The sequence below is a fragment of the Acromyrmex echinatior genome, chromosome 7 (genome assembly GCF_024713525.1).
Source record: "Acromyrmex echinatior isolate Ae372 chromosome 7, ASM2471352v2, whole genome shotgun sequence".
Classification (NCBI taxonomy): Eukaryota; Metazoa; Arthropoda; class Insecta; order Hymenoptera; family Formicidae; genus Acromyrmex; species Acromyrmex echinatior.
In genome coordinates, this window is record NC_141858.1 from 11,633,487 (window position 1) to 11,654,879 (window position 21,393).

General features: G+C 30.4%; 1 protein-coding gene across 2 annotated transcripts in view; it reads right to left on the bottom strand.

Moving 5' to 3' along the window:
- The window catches only part of LOC105150003 (uncharacterized), a 46,978-nt gene extending 26,354 nt beyond the window's left edge, over positions 1-20,624 (bottom strand). The window contains exons 1-7 of one of the 2 annotated variants that reach the window (XR_015545611.1): positions 20,295-20,623; positions 17,619-18,643; positions 16,631-16,839; positions 15,450-15,976; positions 14,392-14,695; positions 13,132-13,295; positions 11,649-11,778 (exon numbers count right to left, since the gene is read on the bottom strand). Coding sequence is in view for 1 of the 2 variants with exons in the window: in XM_011062781.2 (XP_011061083.1) it covers positions 11,737-11,778; positions 13,132-13,295; positions 14,392-14,695; positions 15,450-15,976; positions 16,631-16,839; positions 17,619-18,643; positions 20,295-20,387 (2,364 nt within the window). In the remaining variant the exon portion in view is untranslated. Of the gene's footprint in view, positions 1-11,648; positions 11,779-13,131; positions 13,296-14,391; positions 14,696-15,449; positions 15,977-16,630; positions 16,840-17,618; positions 18,644-20,294 lie in introns of those variants that run through there. The other variant, XM_011062781.2, reaches the window with a different exon arrangement.
- Between the last annotated feature and the right edge of the window lie 769 nt (positions 20,625-21,393).

The following is a 21,393-nucleotide window of genomic DNA, read 5'->3' on the forward strand; positions in this document are numbered from 1 at the left end:
CGATCGAATCTCGCATAAAACTGACGGTAAATGCAATCGCGAGACCGAAACCTCAACGGGATAGAAACTCGAGTTGCATGTATTGTGATGTACAAATTGCGACTTTGTATTTCTCGCAGTCACAGAATAAAATAACGTGTATGTATTTATACAATGCATTAACGATTTCCTATTATCTAGATATAAATATCTAAGATAAGAATGAATTGACTCTGAAAAAGTAAGTCTGAGAATGACAGATATAATGGTTATAATGCATTCTAAAAGATACCAATTGTAAACATACCAGTTCAACATACTTGATATTATATCTATGTAATTTTCATTGTATTAATATTGATGGATTTAAAATTCCTGGAATTTTTATATCAACACCATCTCGATGTGATGATAAAATGTGCAAAATTCGATTAAGATAACGATTGTGCGAAATTAAGAATTATGGAAACCATGCAATAGTGCGTAATTAGCTAGAGAAAAGCTGGAATGCAATTTACACTTAGAATGAAATTATCGAACGACGAAATTCGAATTTCTTCCGGAAACTTCGTTCTGCCTTTCGCATTCAGCATGTTCATTTCCTTTCATCTCTCGTACGGGAAGTAGAAATAACGAATGCACTCATTACGTGTAATAATTTATGTCCTTTTGACATGGAGTTATGACATCACATATGCTGGGATGCGTCCATAATTTTAAAATCCTTACATTGTGCGACATCTACTTTCGTTTACGCCGTTTATGAAAACATTACCGATTTCATTAAGAAAAATAAATAAGAAGCTTATTGTGAAGCTGAGATAATTCTTTTTTATTGAAAATTTTGGAAATTTTAGATTGTCATTGATTTATACTTTTTTCTAATTTTTAACACACATTAAATATTTTGATAATAATAAAAAAAAAGTTTACTGAAATAAATTTCGAAACACTTGAGTAATCTACACTACAATAACGTAAAATTTATAAAATTATATTATTTTCGATTTATTGAAAGAAACTAATTAAAATGATACTCGCGATTGTAGAAGATTTAAACCGTAGTATAAAAAAAAATTCAAAATTTTCCGAATAAATCTCATCTTCATATCTCGAAAATAATGTCATCTGTCTCTATTAAATTAACTCGTTATCTCAATTATCTTCCTGATTAATTAGGTATTTGCATTGTCTCTGAATTTCCAATTAATTAATCGCATCCGCAATTAGGACTTCCATAAAATTTTCAGCGATGAAGAATCGAAATTCATCGGGGAATCTATAATCGGGAGAAAGTGCGCGACTTCCGATGCACTTCGTGTACACTCCATGTTGCAGCTCGCGATGCACAACGGAGAAACAAGCGGTTAAGGAACAAACGACGCTCCCACGAGCTACAGCCGCAGCTTCGTCTTGGCGTCATCGACCATCGTGATCCCTGTTTAGTCACTCTCAGTTATGGCTGTCGCTTATTCCAGCTCCTTCTTCCTTTTCCTTGCCCTCTGCCATTTGTTGGCGCCTTCTCTTTCTTTCTCTTTCTCGACGCTCTTTTTCCTTGCGGCTCGCTTTCGACAACTAAAACGCGAGGCTTCGATAAATGGCACTTTCGCAAATTCGAATGCCAATTCCTGAAGCAGATTTTTCTTAAAAAATTTATTTTTAAAAGACTTATAAATCACTTATTTTAAGAATTTAGCAATTTGAAGACTGACTATATAATATTAATTGTAAGAAAAATATATTATCTAGCATTAAAATTAAGTATGATAATTTTATAATAATTTTATAATTCTATTGAATTTCTTCTTACAATCCTATGATTAGAATTCAATGTCAGGTATAAAGAAAATAGGAAATTCTTAATGATGCCAGTAATAGACGATTGTTTTTCAATGGCGAATCGGAGGAAACAGAGAACGTAGGGAATTCCGTGTCTGTCGACGAGCCATGTATTTTTAGGCGGACTCTTCATCGAAGTAGAAAGGGTCGTACCGAGTCCGACGAAAAAACAAAACGATTTCGCCGTTCGCTTCCAGCGAACGTTTCAGCTGTCCCGTTTGCTTGTATTTCAGACCAAGATTTAAGCCGTTCCAGTCGCAACATTCTGTCTGAGCTGCATTAGCAGTAACAGCGTTTTCGTGATTTTGATCGTTGCGTTAGCAATTCGAGAGACAGGAAGAAAGAGATAGATTTCAATTTTCATTAATTCAATTTTCATTCTTAACGTGTTCAAAGTGTATTCGCGTTTAGAGTATTGCAGATTAAAAGTTCGATATTAGGTCGGGAATTGCAATAAAATCCCGCAGAACAAAAAGAATGTGTTTGAGTGAAAATAATGCCTTCCACATATAAAATAAAACAAAATGTGGAAGATTTGAGCCGTTTAAACAAATGTTAAAAGAATATATTTATTTAATGTTACTTATAGATTGTAAAATTTAGATTATTTAAGATTTATTTGTATAAATTGTGTTTTTAAATAGCTGAGAAAATTAATAGTCATCATTCAATTATGTATTCATCATTAAATTACGAAACGGAAAATTAAAGACGATTAATTGAAATAATTAATTGAAATAATTCTAATAAATGTAATGATCAGTCAACATGCACATTTAAAAAGTGTCATAAAGATGTCTTTAAGACACACATGTCTAAAAAATATATGAAAAACATCATAAAAATATCTTCTATAGACGTGCATGTTGTTTGGCATCTTTTTTATAAGGTTCAATGACAATTAAACATTATCGCTCATTTGCTACATCAACGGTACTCAAAAAACAAAATTCCAGAAAATAAACTTCAATGTTTGAAATCATTAAAATTTTATAATATAATTTTAGAAATTTAAGTGTAATAACTATACACTAAAAAAAATTTACCAAATTTTATTAAATATTTGATTGAATAATACAATACTAACGAAATATTTTTACTTACAGTAAATAAACATTTATTTAAAATAAGAAAATTATGCTTAAATAAATATTTTTACATTTAGTAAATATTTCGTTAGTATTATATTTATATATATATTCAAATAAATATTTAAAATTCAGTAAATTTTTTTTCAGTGTAGAGCATTGAAAGTACATTCTTTTAAAGTATGGTTTTTTTTCTTTAAATTTCAGTTTTTTTCTATAAGCCATTGACAATGAACAAAAAATAACTATTTTTAAGTTATGTCGTTGTAGTCGCAAATAAACGTTTTATGTTGCTAATTAGAGAAGAGACTACGAAGATTGGTGAATCAACCAATGTATTGATCGAGTTTCGAATGGCATGAGATCGTTTGCACCGAATGGTTGCAATCTCCGGAGATTCATTAATTTCGTCAATGATATTATACGCACCCCTATGGACGCACCCCACACAAAATACGACCATGACTCACTATTTCGATCGCGCTAATATCCGGCTGGCTTCGTTGACCGGAAGAGAAGCCACATTTATGATAATATAGTAAACGATATTGCTTCGCAGTTGCAAAAGATTCAAGAAAAACTCGTTTGCATCAAGGCCACAAAGTGACGAATAGTTACTTTTAATAGAGACACTTCATAGAGACAAAGATAATGAACAAAAATACAGATCTTTCTGTAAATCGATTTGTTAAAATATTTTTCATTTTATAATTTCTCTCCTAACTGTTTTATTCTTTTTCAACTAATTTTGATAAAAATTATCAAATATTTTACATATAATTAAATTGCACATTTATGAACATATTTAAGATCTTGTTTTCAAATTAAAACTTCTATCTTTACCTGCGATATCTTTTTCTCCTTCATACTAAAAAAAAAACGGTTCTGCTGAAGTATTTAAAAAAATTTAGCTAAGTACAGATCTGAAAATAATTTTATTGGATTATCAAAATATATTATATAGGACGCACAAGATAATTATTAGAATATCAAAACTTTTTTCAGCTTTACTCATCATGTTTGAATTTTTTACATAGTTATTTTAATTAATAAAATTATTTTCAGATACCTAGCTAAATTTTTAGATACTGCAGCAAAATCGTCCTTTCGTGCACGACTGAGAACACAACGCTCTTTGTTTCCGTGACCGATTCTGTGCGTGAAAAAAAAGAGAGCAGAAAGAAGGTAGAAGGACGAGCGTAGGAAGACAATGGATCCTCGAGACATCGGATAGGCGTTTCTACAGTGAAAAAAAATAATGTTGTTTCAACAATATATTGTTAATTGAAAATAATCTTGTTGATTTATATAACAACAATATTAATGAAACAAATAAAATTGTTATTAAGACAAGAGCGTAAATATTTGTTTCATTAATGATGTCATTGAATTAACGAAATTATTTTCAATTAAGATAATGCTGTTGCTACATCATTTTTTTTCAATGTATTCAAGGTTCTGTTTCGCGATGAGACAGAAACGCGATGTGATGATACGATTCTTCTCTGCGAGGATTTTTCCCAATGGAAAAACGAGAGGTACAATATATCGTAATAACTCATTGATTGCGAAGAAGATATAGTCACGTGGACGAGATGATGTTCTGAGAAAATTATGCAAGCTCGCGATGGCGTCATTTATTAAAGGAATATCGATTTAAATCGTATCTTTCAAATCTTTTAAAATTTACTTTACTAAATAAATTTTTCTCGTAGAAATACTTAGAATTACAAAGACACGAATATTATTTCTAATTTGATGATATTATACGTTATAAAAATTAATGTACAATATTTTCTTATCTTGAAATAAATATGTCATCACATCTTTAATAAGATTTTCTGAAGCAGGTATTTTATTCAGAGACTGATTTATGCTATGTTTTTTTATTTTAATTAATTTATATATGTTTTAAAAATGAGAGAACTATATCGATAAAAATATAGAATGATATAAGGTGACATAATTTCATACTTTTTAGGAAAAAATAGTTTTGAATATACGTGGGCGCATGTATGCACCTACATAATATAACCGAGCGGCGTATTTCCTCAATTTCATTCAGGAACACGTTTATAAATACATCGCACGCGTCGATCGATTGAATCTTGCGGCGAAGGGTCGAGGATGCGACGCAAATAAAAATGTTTTTTCTCTTCTATACGACAACCCTGTGTAAAGTCCCTCCAGGGTGAGTTGTTGAAGGTCAAGGAATTACCGAACGATCGATTGTCGCGATGGACAAAGACTAGGTGTCTTGATAATTAACGCGATATCGCGAGGCATAATGCAGCTAATAATACGCGACTGAATTTTATCTCTGACCCAACCGCGCAACCTTTCGCGAAAGGGCATTCATTATTGCGGGGTGAATGAATTTAGCTAGTTATGACACTCGATAAAAATGATAACTGCGTCGCAGTTTGTTTTTTAAAGTGCCACGTGCTTCAGAAACTTCAAAGAAATAAAAATAATCTCGCATATAGAGCAATTAATTTTCTGTGCAAACGCATTGGATGTACAGAATCCAGGGAACGAATTTGTTGCAACTAGTTTCATTCACGATTATCGCACACATAAACGTTAATTTAATGTTATCTACTGAGAAAAATGCTTTGATTGTTCTAACAAAATGAATTCAGTTCAATGAATTAAATTTCTGATTATTATAATTTAATTTCTGATTATGTCGATTAGAATATTTGATAAATTTAATTATACGAATAAGTGTCCAATTCATACCTTTCTGGTTGAATTTATCAGAATTACAATCAATACAAGACTTTTTCCAGTATACATTATATAGTTCGATTAGGATAATAAACTATAACAGAAAATGTTTTAATAATAAATAATTTGTTATTAAATTCGACTTGATAAATTCGACTAATCCCCAATCATTATTTTTTAATCGATGATAATGTTCGATTAATTAATTAAAATATTAGCTTTCAATTAATGATAACATTAAATTAATATGATTCCTTATTATCCTCAATTAAAATTGGCGTTACATTACTATCATCTAATTGTGTTGAACAGAAATTGAGTTAAGCGTAACTAGCGTTGATTAACATTAATGCTTCAGTGAAAGGCAACATTCAAACAACCTTTTTTGGCCTTCTCCGAGCAAATTAATGTACAACGGGCAAACAATGAGGGTAGAGATCGGTCGAGCATGTACTTTTTTAGGTCAAAGGTCACACGCGAGTGAACCTAACGGTGACAACCAGGAGTTACACACCGCGTTCTTATAACCGTTAAAGATTTCTCAAAAATAGCTTTTTAGAAAAAAAAATTGTGAATTTTGAATATCTTAAAAAAATGAAATAGAAAGCAATATTTTTATCTATAAAATCAAAATAAATCAACTAATTAAATTATATAATTCGTAAAATTTCAAAATATTTTAATATTTAAAATATTCAGTTAAATTTTATGATGTGTTATTTGTCGAGTCAATTATTCGAATAAAATAAATATATGAAATTCTGTAATTGTCTCACTGAAAAAAATTATTAAAAATGAATAAATCAGAAGATTCCGATTTTATCAATCCGGATATACCTCAACTAGAATTTAGTAGCTTTAGTAAATTTAACTAGAAAGTTCTAATTCGTCCAATTAATCCAATCAGACATTTTTCTCTACTGTAATTATATATGCAGAATGTGTACGAAATTCAGTCTCGGATATTAAGTTTCGATTTCAAACTGCGATTCCTGCGTTCTTCAGGATTCACGGAGAAAGGCCTCGCATTAGGGTCGCCACTATAGAAACGGATATTAGAAAACGGCTCTATACAGGCAAGATCTGAAACCTCTGCATGATCGACGTCATGTTGACCTCGGAGCGGCTGACAAATCACGTGCATCGATAACGCGGTATATCTCGCGAGCACCATCAGCCTCGATTCTCTCGTCCAAGGATAGATATCCCTGAGACCTCGAGAGACAATCGCCAACAGTGCGATTGTCGCAGCTTTAAGCGAGAGTGCTCCGATTTTGTGAACCTACGCCCACCGCGAGTCACGCTTTCGCTTAAAATTTACACCCACGTAAAAACAAAAACTAGCAAACTGATATTAAAATTTCTACATGCTCATTTAAATGCTATAAACGCGAGAGTAATCTTTATGGTTTCATTATTTAAAATTAAAATACTTATCCATTCACAATTGAATAGATATATATAGTCAGTTGAGTATTTATAATAACATCAGTCTGGTAATCGAGAAAGTTTCATAATAATGATAAAATGACATTATCATTTAATTTAAAAGATTTTTATAAATACAAATTTCATTTAAATTATAAAATAATTATAAGAATTCGGCAATGTGACTTTGAGTTCTCTTTGCAATATAATACACGGAAAAAATGATTTTGTTAAAATATCTAAAAATGTAACTACATGGAAAGAATTTTTGTCTTAGAGTTTATCCTGAAAAATATAGTATTTGTGGGATAACATAATATTTCGAAGAATTTTATGTAAATCTCTCTCATTCATTAATAAAGCTACAATAAAATATAAAATAAATTTGATTAATTTTATTGAAGTGTATAGTAAAAATCTTTAAAATATTGTACCATAACTATCATATATTTAGGGTAAATTTTCAGAAAATTCTTTTCGTGTATGTATGTTTTTTAATATTACAGAGAAAGAGAATGATATTGCTGAAGTGTCTAAGTGTAGCAAGATTTAGATCTAAGATAACTTTGTTAGACCATCAAAATGATTATATAGGACACTCAAGCTAGTTATTAGAATGTCAAAACTTTTTGCAACATTATTCATAATGCTTGAAGATTCTATATAATCATTTGATGATTCAACAAAATTATTTCCAGACCTAAATCTAATTACACTTCAGCAAAATCGTTCTCTCTGCATAGTATTTATATTAAAAAATGTCATTTAATTTTTAAATGTTATAGAATATTGGTCACTTTCTTCTTCGTCTATATTCAAAGAGACGTAAAAATTATGAAATGGTGTCGCTTATGAAAGTAAAGTTCAGCACACAAGTCGGAAACGCTTTCCTCGATCAAGTCTAACATGATGTTTTCGCACATCCTGACTATTCACCACTATACTTGCAACTTTCGTCGATAATAACAAACCTTATTCTTTCCCCTTCGATCACAATTACGTTCTTTGACTTCAATCGATAGAAAATCTCATCGGCCGGCGAGTAACATCGCGCTAATTGAAGTTCGCTCTTTAACATTCAAGCAGTCGTGCGAATTTCCATAAAATCAGCGTATAAATTCACGCTGTTTTTCATTTCATTATACTTCAGTCGACATTGTAATCTCAGTAAAAGCCTTACGAGACTTATACAAAGAAAGTTATAATGGGGTTCGTTATTTAATGCGTTTTAATATACATATTATGGCGAAGCGGGAAGGCGTGAGCGAATTTAATTATAAATCGGAAATTCCCACCCTCGTCTAATTACTCTTACTTCCAATCATTATAGAATTTCAGTAATAACGCTTGGTGCGTTAAAAAAATATAATAACTTTTTAAACAAAATAATTTAATAAAACATTTTTTTAATAAAACAAATCTATAAATACGTGAATAGGTTTTTTTAGTATTTCAAATAATTAAAAGAATAGAATTATGATATAATAATGAATTTGCATCGATCAACAAATGCACAGAAAGAACGATTTTGTAGTATCCAAACATTTAGCTAAATGCAGATTTGAAAATAATTTTGTTGAATTATCAAAGTAATTGTGTAGAACACTCAAACTAGTTGTTAGAATGTCATTTCTTGCAACGTTGCTCATCATAATTGAGTTTTCTACACAATTATTTTGATTCAACAAAATCATTTTCAGATCTAGTTAAATTTTTAATTCACTTCAACAAAATCGTTCTTTCCGTGTAGACATTATCAGATTTTTCTACTAATATTCATCTTATTCCTCGACCAACTTCAGATGAGACTAATAGAATTTTAAATCGCATGCTTTATTATTCAGCGAACTTCAAGCGAAATGTAAATTTGCTGTAAAAATTTCAAACGTAGTATTCGCTAAAATTTCGAGATTTCGCGGAGAAAAATTAATGAATTTCAAACAAAGGTATAAAGAATCACGTTTATCGTTCACGCAATATTGCGCCGAGCGTTTATCGATCTATTATCACAAACTCTCCGTATTCTCCCTAGATTCACCCTTCGCACGCCCAACTTCGCCCACCATCAAATTATTGCAAATCGAGCAACTTACCGGAAGAACCGGCGCTCCCTGGCGTCCAATCGCTCCTGCTGCTCTCCGACGCAGAGAAATTACGACCGTATCACGCGAACGCGGAAGACCGTACCTGGCCGGACGCAAAACGTGGTGGCGAACGTTCGTGACTTCGAGAACCGCAGTCAGACGGCGGCCGATTATGTCCTGACGGTCGCGAGGCTGCTACGAGACTGTACCGGAGAAACGCCGCGTCAATGAAAGCGCGTCGCGTCGCGCCGCCCCGCGCAGCCGACGCTGGGCTGTCGCGCACCTTCGCACTGCCGACACGCGCAGCGTGACGTTTGCCCAATAACAGTGTAACAAAGTGGAGACAAAAGTATCTTCTCTACTCGGTTGTATTGTTAAAAATGTCATGAATTAATACTTTCAACTTACACAAGTTTAATTCAATTTCAATGAAACATTAAATTTAATTTATCCATAATTGAAAGGTATATTCGGGAAAAATTTTTATATTATTTTATATATAATTATATACAATTATATATAAAATATGTCAATTTTTATATATAATTGTAATTATGTATAATTGTATATATATATATATATATATATATATATTATACAATTTTATATAATTTTACATAGTTATATATAATTATATATGAAACATTTTTTTCCCGGGTATTTGTAGTAACATAAAATGTAGTACTTTTCATAAAATTTTATGAAATTTAGTGTATTTTCTATTAAATTTTATGTACGAAATTTAATACATATGAACTTTATTTAAATTACTTGTATGTAACTTCATTTTTATTGATAACATTAAATATTTTTAATGTATCTGCTTGAAATTTATTTTGATCGTTACATGTAACGAAAGCAACTCTTTTTTTTTAATTATATATATATATATATATATATTGCACGTTTTATTCTAATGTATATTGAAAAAAATGATGTGATGTATCAACAGTATTATTTTAATTAAAAAAAATTTTATTAATTTAATAACATTATTAATGAAACAAATACGTCATGATCTTGTTTAAATAAAATTTTATTTGTTTCATTAATGGCCGGTTGTTCCATCTTCGGATAAACTATATAATATATAGCTATATAATATATAACTATATAATTTATCTACTGAATAAACAGAAGAGTAAAAAAGTAAGAGTAAGAGAATGACAAGAAATTTATAAAAGGTAAAACAGATTAACCTTATACTGTTATTGAAAAAAAAATAAACAAAGTTATTTTTAATTAAAATAATATTCATGAGTGAAAAATATCGTATATTCGATCAAGGCATTTGTGATATTACTACTTTGTAATTTTAATTGTGATATTATTATTCCAGTTTCGGTTTGGGATTATTGTGTTTCAAAATCGACAAATAATTTACGCACAGTTTGCTTAAACAGAAAATTGTTAAACATAAAATTGCAAGAAATATTATTAATGAAATTATAAGGTAATAATATTAGAAATAATTAGGTAATAATATTATTAGATGAAATCTCGCTTTGATCAAATATGATATTTTTCACTCATTGCGTTTCTCATCAATTGATTTTCACTTAATTTTGTTAAAATAATGCTGTTGACGTAACATCATTATTTGTTTTTCAATATAACTATCTTATATCCATTTCTATCAATGTAGATCAACTTTAATTTTAAAATTTATTTTAAGTTAAAATAAACTAAAATATATTAAAATATGTTAATATTTTGTATTTTCCTGGATTTCCTAATCAGGCCTCCTAAAATTGATTTGAAATTTTTAGATGTTCTAAAATCACAATTTATTCATACTTTAAATAGATTGTTTGAATTATCTTTTAATAATCTTTCCCTGTCTCTTCGCGCCTCAATTTCATTTTATACTGTGATTTGCGTAGGAACGGACGATGTGCGAATAATTTTCACAAAGTTTCACAACACCCTCCTACAACACGCCGGAAGCGCAAATATATTGCACAGCCAGTATAATATAATTGCATAAAGGAGAAATCTCGGTTTTGATTTCATTAAGAAAACCGTTATCTGATACGGATTCTAACGCGCAAAAAGACTAATTAAAAAAAAAGGAAAAAATTTTTCAGTTTTAAGTAAAATTACATTATTAGTTATGGTACGCGTTCCTTAAATATGCACATTTCTTTCGCGATTGATATAACATGGAAAAATTAGCGCTAATATAGAAAAAGCTAATTATATAATTCAAGTTACACGAAATTTCCACATTATGTTATGCGAAATAATTATGAACGGATTTAGTATTGTTCTTTCTACTCGTAATATTAAAAGTATCATAATATATAAAATAATCAGGTTTAAATATTCAGGATTTAAAAATATAAGAATTTTAAAGCAAATTTTAAGTTAATTTTAAAACAAAATAAAAAAATAACGAAGAATCGTATGATTCTTCAGTCCTTTTTTATCAAAAAAACTTGATACTTTTATTCAAGATTTCAATAACTTGATAAAAAATAAATAAATATCAATTACTCACTATTTCGAAGCATCCAAATTCAGCACTAGATCATAAACAGTTTCAACGAGTCGCATATAATATGGTGGTTCAAATGGGTGCATCAACGTCACCTGGTTTTAATCGTCGTTTTCCGCAGCTCGCGTATCGTCTGTAAACAAAAAAAGTTTATCTTATTTGAAAGACTTTTGTCTAACAGTTTGTCCAAGCGGTGGACAAAAAGCTTGCTCGGTAATTTCGCGGTTATTCAGTCGCGTGTTTAAGCATTCGTTTCCTTATTCGGTTCCTTATTGCATCCCTATTGTCCTCGTCGTAACATGCTCTCTCTCGCCTACCTATCTGTGGGTTTTGCATACACATGCACGGTCTAAGCGCTTCCTGAATTAGTTATAAAGAATTCTCCCGACCCTTCTTCCTTTGACCGTATTACACAAAATCGATGTGCAAGAAGGCCTGAATATCGTGACGCAGCTTCTTTATAACGTCATCACACACTCGCTATTTTAGACGTCATTACGTCAAAGAAGATGCAATACTTTCATTACGCTGATTACACCGGCTATTTTACACATTAACGATTTATGACGTAGACGTAAGGCGACGTAATGAACGTTCCAAGTTTATCCCATTCAGGAGAGATTTTTAATGAAATCTCCTACGATGCTTCATGTAACACAATAAAGGATCTTCTACATAGAAGTTGTAGACGGTCGTAGAACCCTAAGTCGTAGGAAACTGACCAATTTTAATCGAAAATTCTCCTTATATTTGATTGTTTCCTACGACTTAAGACTCCACGAACGTCTACGACTTCTATGCAGAGGACCCTTAATGCTTTAAAACTCAATAACGTTTTTTTTTTATTACATAATTGGACATATAAAAAAAGAATCGTTATTGTATAAGATTATAAGAAAAATAACGATTTCCAATTCCAATTTATAGAAGAATGCGCAACATCCTTTCAATACAATATACCGATACAATGAATGCAAAAGTATTCGTACAGATTTTTTAAAAAACATTTTTAAAAAGTACATTAATTGACAATTTATTGATAAAGAATAAAATAGACTGTATATTTTTCAAAATTATTTTACCTAAAAAGTATAATAAATAAAAATATTATGTATAATAATAAAAATATTAAATTGTATTATTTATATAAATTGTGTTATTAGACGCACAAAAAGTACAGTCGAGAAATTTATCATCCAAGGAATCCTTTTGTTTATATTAGGATAAACATATTCATAAAATTGCTAATTAATATTTATTTTCTACAAATAAGGTTGTTTTATAAAAAAATATACTTTTACTCACTGTATCTGATCTTCGATTATATAAATTTTCTTAGTATGCAATAATTATTCTCTATTCTTGAGTATTGTATTTGCCATTGTGCGGTTTATTTTATTGCGTTACGCAATTAGAAAAGCCTATAAAGCTTAGTAATATACCAATATGACACAAACGATAAATAACATCGAAAAGAAAGACATACCTTTTTGGTATCGTCCAACGTTGTGGGAACATAGTGAGCATTGATCGCTTGCGCCATAGTACAGTAGTCGCGATACAAAATGTATTGATCCTTCAACCAATACCTAATCGCGAAAACTCTCTCCCGAAACTGATCGTTCGGCTTCGATTCCAAGTCATCTACATCTGAAAAAAAGTTCCATATTTTCAACGTGCGTGAATATAAAATCAAGAATATATCTACACGCGGAATATATTTAAGAATATATTTTGAATACATCTGAATGCGTTTGTGCATAATGCCTTCATTTAAATGCAAAATGAATTTAATGCATTCGTCATACGACTTTACACCGCTATCGGTTTGTACGTTCTCATTGTTTCGATACAATGCGGATTCCTTCTATTCATTGCTAGAGTCGCAATTGTCGGCGCATTCGCCGCGACACGACTCGCCACTTCGGGCGCGTTCATTAAAATGACATAAATCGCGAAATAAATCGAAAAGGAAAAACGTACGAAATGTAAATGTAAGATCTTTAATTAAAGATAAACACACAGACAATATAATAATTTATTTATTGTTGAGAAATGAAAGTCTTTTTATTCAAACTAGAAAGCGGTTGTTAATAATTGATATCGTAAATATCAAGAAATATCTATAAAAATAGATTTATAAAAGATTTCTTTAAATCATTTAATTAATTTATTACATAATTTTATAAAAAGTTGATATGAAGAAAGACATATTAAAAAATAATTACAATTGCATTACATTAGTTACGTCATAGATACATTTTGTAAAATGATAGACAATTGATATTGAAACTATGATTCTTCATGTTTGCTGATTCTATCTGATAACGGATGATTACTGACATTATAAAAGATACGAAGGACAGTCTATTCTAAGCGCTAATGAATATTTAAATGATATAAATGACAAAAAATTTATAGGTTTTCTGATTGTTAATATTGAAGGACATAACTATAAAGAAGAAATTAATAATTATAGAATAAAGCATAGTATAATTGTAATAATTATACAATTATTTTTATTGTAATGTGCAATGTATGATTATGTAAAATTCACTGAAGAGAACCATTAAAGATTAAAACGTTTGAAAATATTTGAAATTATTTTATCCTATGACTTTGGTTAATAATAATGAATGACAAATAAATTGGATCGAATTGTCCATTTTTTCTTGTATATATTTGAATATATTCATTAAAGCTCTTTATTAAATTATTAACTTCTTTGTTTAAATTTATAAATTACCAAGCTGCGTAAATTCTGCAATCTTCGGAAATTTCAGAGGCTTAAAATAACTTCCAGTAGAACCCAATTCTAGTCTTAAGTTCTTCAATTTGTGTAGATATTTCTGGAGATCTTCTCGTTCTTGCTGCAGTCGTAGTTCGACAATCCGCTTCCGAAGTCCGCGCATTTGTTTCCCGTCAAATCTCAAAGCTTTGTCTTCCTTATGACTTCCTGTGCTATTACGATTGACGGCTGACTTCGAATTCGTTGTTCTCGTTCCTTTCTTTCTTCTCTTGAAGTTATGTTCATGACTATTATGATTAGACTGAAAACATTATTAGAGATGACGAAATGACTTTTCTTGCCAAAATACATTATGTAATCATTACATAATGATTTTTTGGCATTGCAAATATATCGATTTGGCATTGCAAATATATCGATTTCAACTTGGACCTTCAACGAGTTATTTATGTATTATTATTCCCAAATTGAATCAATAGTATTTAATCTTTAGCGCCTATTTGAAAATAAGATCATATTTTTAAAATGTTACAATTTTTTTTTTAAATAAAATTTGTATAATTCATCATTTTATTGTATTTCTTGCCTTAAAATGACATAGTGGCTTTTCTGTCTTGTAAAAGTTAATCGCAAAATGTATGTGATTTTAAAACAAAGACAATTAAACAAGAATTCTATATTCAATCAAAGCAGATCTTGATGCTTAAATATTTTTGTGCGAATTTATATATATATATATTTAAAATCTGCAAACTGCGCGCCAAAATCATTTTCGGTCTGGAAATGCAATCATGAACAGAAATAAATCAGAGTATTAATATAATTTATTAAACTCTCGACAAGCAATTTAATAATTTTTTTATGCTATAAAGATGCTGATAAATATCTTTATAAGAATATTAATAATCTGATGTTAATAGGAAAACAATTTTGGAAAAAAATTTTTTTAATCTATAATATCATAAATTAAAAAAAATATTTAAATAAAGAGAAAAATTTGATCAAAAAGATAAAGGCTATATTAGAATAAAAAATATCCCAGCAGTAATACTTACAATTTTATGTTTCTCCGAAGAGTGGCAATTTTCGTTCTCTTCTTTCACTTTTCTCGTCTTCAATATATTCTGGATTTGAGACGCGCTTTTCTTATCAAAGGGGCTTTTCGATGCTTTTGTCGCAGTTTTCGAATTCGTGTGTTTTTTAGCCGATGCATCTTTGTGTGATCTTTTTTTCAGTACATATTCGGCGTTCTGTTTTTTCGGAATCCGTTGATCTAAGTTTTCTTCTAAAATATCTTCTCTTCTCTCTTTATTCTTCTCTAACGACAAATTAGATTTAGCCGACTCGAGCCAGTCGTCGTCGTTCGCCACCGGCAATCCGATGACATCTATCACCGCGCGTTCCCTCGCTCTGTTCGCTTCCTCACGCTCTTTCCGGTTGCTTTCTTGTCGGACAGTCATCCTCGAGGAGTTTTTCTTCTCATCTGTCTTCGTCACGTCGCCGGTCAACGAATCCGAGGAATCCAATGAGTTCTTATTGGAACTTACGGTTGAAAGATTCGTCAGACCGATTGCATTATCACCTTAAAATTATCGTTACAATGATAGAACTTTCCGATTAAAAAATCTTAAAATAAAAAATTTATGTATTATATATTTAATGACTATTAAAGATTACCTCTAACATAAAAAAAAATTATATTTTAGGTAGGACGATTGTATAACATATTGTTTCGAAATTTAATTGCTATTTATAAATATTATAGAAATATTTTATTAATTCAACAAAATAATTAATAAAGAGAAAAAGATTCCATTTTATATTTTTCTAATTTTTTATCTTTTAGTTATATTCAAGTCATTGATCGCAAACAATAATTTATTGACCTAAGTTTAATAAAAACACTTGAAATAATCGGGACAACTCGATAAATTGGGAAAAATTGTTTAAACAAAAGGAAATATGTTGAGGTTATCTGAATGTGATGATAAAATGGCCACTTTTCCTATATTTTTACAGACTTTAATTTCTTCAGATCTATTTGGACTTTCCATGAAGTCTGTTCGCATCAATTACAATTAAAAATATCCTCAAATATATTCCTTTGTTTAAAGCAATTTTCTCGCGGAATTCTATTTCAAAATAGATCTCCTAATACTTATTGTTAGACATTTCATTGGAGCAACTCCAATTCTAACGCCGTCGTTAATTATTTATAACATTTTATTTATTTTACCACTTGAAACATTTTCTTCTCGAAATGACTCCTTTCGACACTGATAACTTCTCTGATTTTTCGAACGCGAATTGACGGATCGTGGCAATTTCAATGAACGTACACTCATGTTATCTGGATTCCTGATGATGCTCTCGAGATCGCTGACGTGGTCTGATGGTCTCGGATCAATCTTGGTTGCACTTTTCGGCATCAGATCGAATCCGTCACTGCAGCCGAATAAAATATTTTGCAAAATCATTTTCACATTCATAAAGATTTGATCATTTCGAGAATATCGACACTTTGCCACTTTACATTCGTGCTTGTGATAATAAATCATTGATTACGATCACGGCGTTCGTCATGAGCCATTCGATTTTTTCTATCATTAATTGTAAGTTAAAACATTATCTCTCAACACTCTTATACAATGCGTTTCGACCATCAATTATATTTACACACTTACACGCATTAATTACATTTTTATCTTCATTTTCATAGAAATAAAATTACATTATTAGAATCAGTAATAAACATTAAATGTTCTTCTTTATATTTATTATACAAATAATAAAATTTATTTATGTAGGAACTATCTCCTAATTTAATTATAGGACTCTGCACTAATAATATAAAAAAAGTTTCAATCGAATTGGCTGAAATTGTGATATTTTGTAGAAATCATGTACAAATCAAAAATATTCTTAGGTAAAATATATAAAATGGGCAATTTATTCTACTGCCATTTGAAAGTCGTTAAAACTTGCAGTAAATAAATATTTATTTAATAAAAAAATTAATTAATGTTCATCAAATTAATGTTTATATCAAATAAATATATGCTTACATTTAATAAATATTTACTTAGAACTATTTAATAAATATTTATTAAAATTCCTTTCAATGTAATGGGAAATGCTTTTTTTTTATAAAAAATATATATATAATATATATATATTTTTTTATAATAATATAAAATAATTTATAATATAATGTATTGAACTACCTGTACTCCTCAGTACTGTCCTGATAAAATCTGTATTCCGCAATGTCCATTTTTTTCCCAGATCCCACTCCATTAATTTGCACCTCTTTCTTTCCATTAATCATTTCCTCGCGCTGCGATCGAATGCTCGAGCTGGAAATGTCCTCGAAGGTATCGTTCGCATATCCGTTTTCAGCTAGACTTTTCGAACTGTTGGAAACTGTCACGGAAGCGTTTTTGTCTGTTACATGTTTAGAATTGTCGGAAACGTCGATAATGTCTTCAATTTTAGTCACAAAGCTTTCTTCGACGTGGGAAAGTTCCGAAATAATTTCACTGCCGTTCTCCATCATACCAATCGACTCCTCGACAACGCTATCATCACGTAAAAATTCCGAATCCTTAAAATTATCTTGAATTCTTTTAGAATCTACCTTTTTCGACGTTTCTGTCGCTTTGACATCAATAAAACACTTTTTTTGGTCGATCCTGGAAGTCTCGTTTGATTTTCCAGACAATCTTAGTCGCTTCGAAATTGAATTATCAGACGGTGCTTTCCCCCTCGAGATTTCGGATGATTTACTAAACTCCTTTCCTCCCTCGGACTTCGCAGTGATTTTTGTTCTCTCCAAACGTCCGGAAGATCGTCCGCTGGCCGAGAAAGAGTTTCGCCGCGATGTTTTCGAGTGCGAGAGTGATTTTGATGGAATTACTGAGTCATCGAGCACGCTTTCGATCGAACTGCTCTCCTGAATCGTCATTGGATCCGAGATAAGACTTTCTTGTTTTCCTGCGGAACGCGACAATTTATCATCTAATGATGACGCATCCTCAAGATCGATCTCAGCGGCTTCTTCGGGAAGTTTCGCGCTCACTTTGTCTGGCGTCGATATTTCATTTCTCGACGAAAGTTTCGCTTCCTCCGCGTGTCCTTCAAATCGAGTATCCGGCATTTTTATATCGAGTTTGAGCTTTGTAATTTTCTTTGATGATTCCTTCGAACTGTCCAAAGGAATTGAGACGCTGCTTATCGAGCTGTCTGTATCCTGGAATTACAAAATAAATTAAATATTATATAAATAATGTTGTCAATTTCTCAAAAAGAATTTAACAATTTTTAATTTTTAAAACTAGAAAAAGACAAAGAGTAAACCGAGATTAAAGTCAATCAACATTGGTGGAAATGGACATTAATGAACGCGTTCAAGTCAACAAAGTGGCTAACCTACTTGCCAAACAAATAAACATAATTAGTTGTTACTTATAGATCCAACCAATCACATTCAATCGCTTGGCGAGCAGTTTAACCGCTTCATCCCGACACTTGAATACATCCAATGTTAAGCAGGGAGCACAAACTCTTGCATAACGCATAACACATAATGCATAAGAAAATGTACCAATCGAAGTTCTCCATTTCCCTCCTTTCAATGAAATAAAAAACTCTGGTTCAATTTTTTACGCCTCATGCGTTATGCGTTATGCAAGAGTCTGTGATCTCCGCTTTAAATGGAGAGCATAAACTCTTGCACAATGCGTAACACATAAGAAAATGAACCAAAGTTCTTTATTTCCTTCCTTTCCATGAAATAAAGAACTCTGATTGATTGATTTCTTCATGTTTTATGCGTTATGCAAGAGTCTATGCTTCCCGCTATACTGTTAGTTAATTTGTGTGTTGCAGGCTGTCACAATAGGCCTGTTCTTTTTGGCTGAACTTTTGCACCAGTTTATTTTTCTTTCTTTCCTCCTGGAGAGAAAAGAAAGAAAAATGAACTAGTGCAAAAGTTCAGCCAAAAGAACAGGCCTAATATCTAAAATATTAAAATTAAATAACGAATGTATTATACACACAAAAATAAAAATACGAGGGTCATTTGAAAAGTTTTGAGTTTTAACATGAAGATGGCATTATTCGTCAAAACCATTCTGGTACTACAATGTATATGTTTTGCAAGATATCTATGAAAATTATAACCATTTTGGACGCTCAGTTGTTGTTTGAGAGTCATTTGTGCCAGTCGATGTCAGTGTTCTGTAAAAATGGAAAAATCGGATAAAATGGAATATCGATGATCGCCATAACAAAAATTTATGAATTGCGATTCGAATTAATTAACTACCCATCGTATTCACCAGATCTGATCCCCAACGACTTTTCCCTGTTTCCTAGGTTCAAAGTTAGGCTCAGAGGACACAGATTTTCATCAAATGAAAACACTGACATCGACTGACATAGATAATTTTCAAACAACAACTGAACGTTCAAAATGGCTACAATTTTCACAGATATCTTGTGAAACATGTATGATTATAGTACCAGAAGGATTTTGACGAGTAATATCATCTTCATGTTGAGGCTTAAAATTTTTCAAACGATCCTCGTATATCATATAATAAATAACATATATTATATAAAAATAAAGTAATCAAAAGAATCCCAGTATTATTAATAATTTTAATTTAAATTTCAAATTTGAGGACAAACCCAAGCAGATCAAGTCATTATGATATTAAAATGATGTCAAAATGACTCCAAAATGATCATTAAAAGTCATTTCCGATTCATTTTAATATCGTTTTAATGTTATGACTTGTTCTGCTTGGAAATTATAATTTTAATATTAATTCTTAACATTCGAAAATTTCTTTTTATGGATTTCTATCGGGTCTTTCTCTTCTGTTCTGAATATTTACCTCTTTCCATTTCTGCTCTTTGCTCTTCATCTTGTATTTCTCCTCGATCTCTTTCAGACGCGCCAGCGCGGCGTTTGCTTTTAAGGAAAGCATTTCTTTGTCTTTTTTTTTTAGATCCGAATCTAAATTTATTTAAAAATTCTGTGCTCGACTTTATGTATGTGCATCACTTGTAAATTTCAATTATCCACAAAGTAACGAAAGACGAATATCTTAATTTTGAAGTGAGTCACGATAACTTATTCTATTCGTTTTCGCCATGATAAGTTTGCTTTCTCGTTGCCATGGAAACGGTGTGGGACATCACAAGAAATATCGATGGTCATGATATATCGAGAGTCATTAGACCTATTGAATATAAAATGTATGGTATTTACAGGCAACTTTATCGTGCTTTGGAAATATGAGTGAAATTTTGATAACGATTATTTAATTATATTTTTATGATTTAAATATTTATTGATAAGAACATGACATAACAGTTTAAAATATTCTGTTGATTCTTTTGTTAATATAACTTTTATTAATATAACTATAATATAGCTTTATAATACTATATAACTTTAATTTATTCTTTTATCAATATAAGTAATATAACTCGCGCGTATTACATTGTTTACACTTAGATAATTCTAATTTTGGACACAATTTGTGATCACAACTCAGTAATTGAATGCAAGTTCCTTCCCAAGTAGAACAAGTACAATTATGATATCAAAATAATGTTAAAATGACTCCAAAATAATTGTTAAAAATCATTTTTCAATTATTTCCGATTCATTTTAATATCATTTTGACGTTATCGTGACTTGTTCTGTTTGAGTTTTCATTCTGACAAATACGAAATTCAATTGACTTTTGCACAAGCTGAGAATAATAAAATACATTAAATTAATTATAATTAATTAAATCAATAATTTATTATCAATTATTCTTCTTAATTAATAATTTATAAATAAATCATTATCTCCGAGTATAAAATACTTACATTAACTTTGACTCAGAGTATCACTTGTATGAAACTCGAAAGCAAAAAAATTATCGAGAATTAAGAAAGAAAAAACCTGTAAGATTCATTTTTTTCCAAAAGAAATTACAA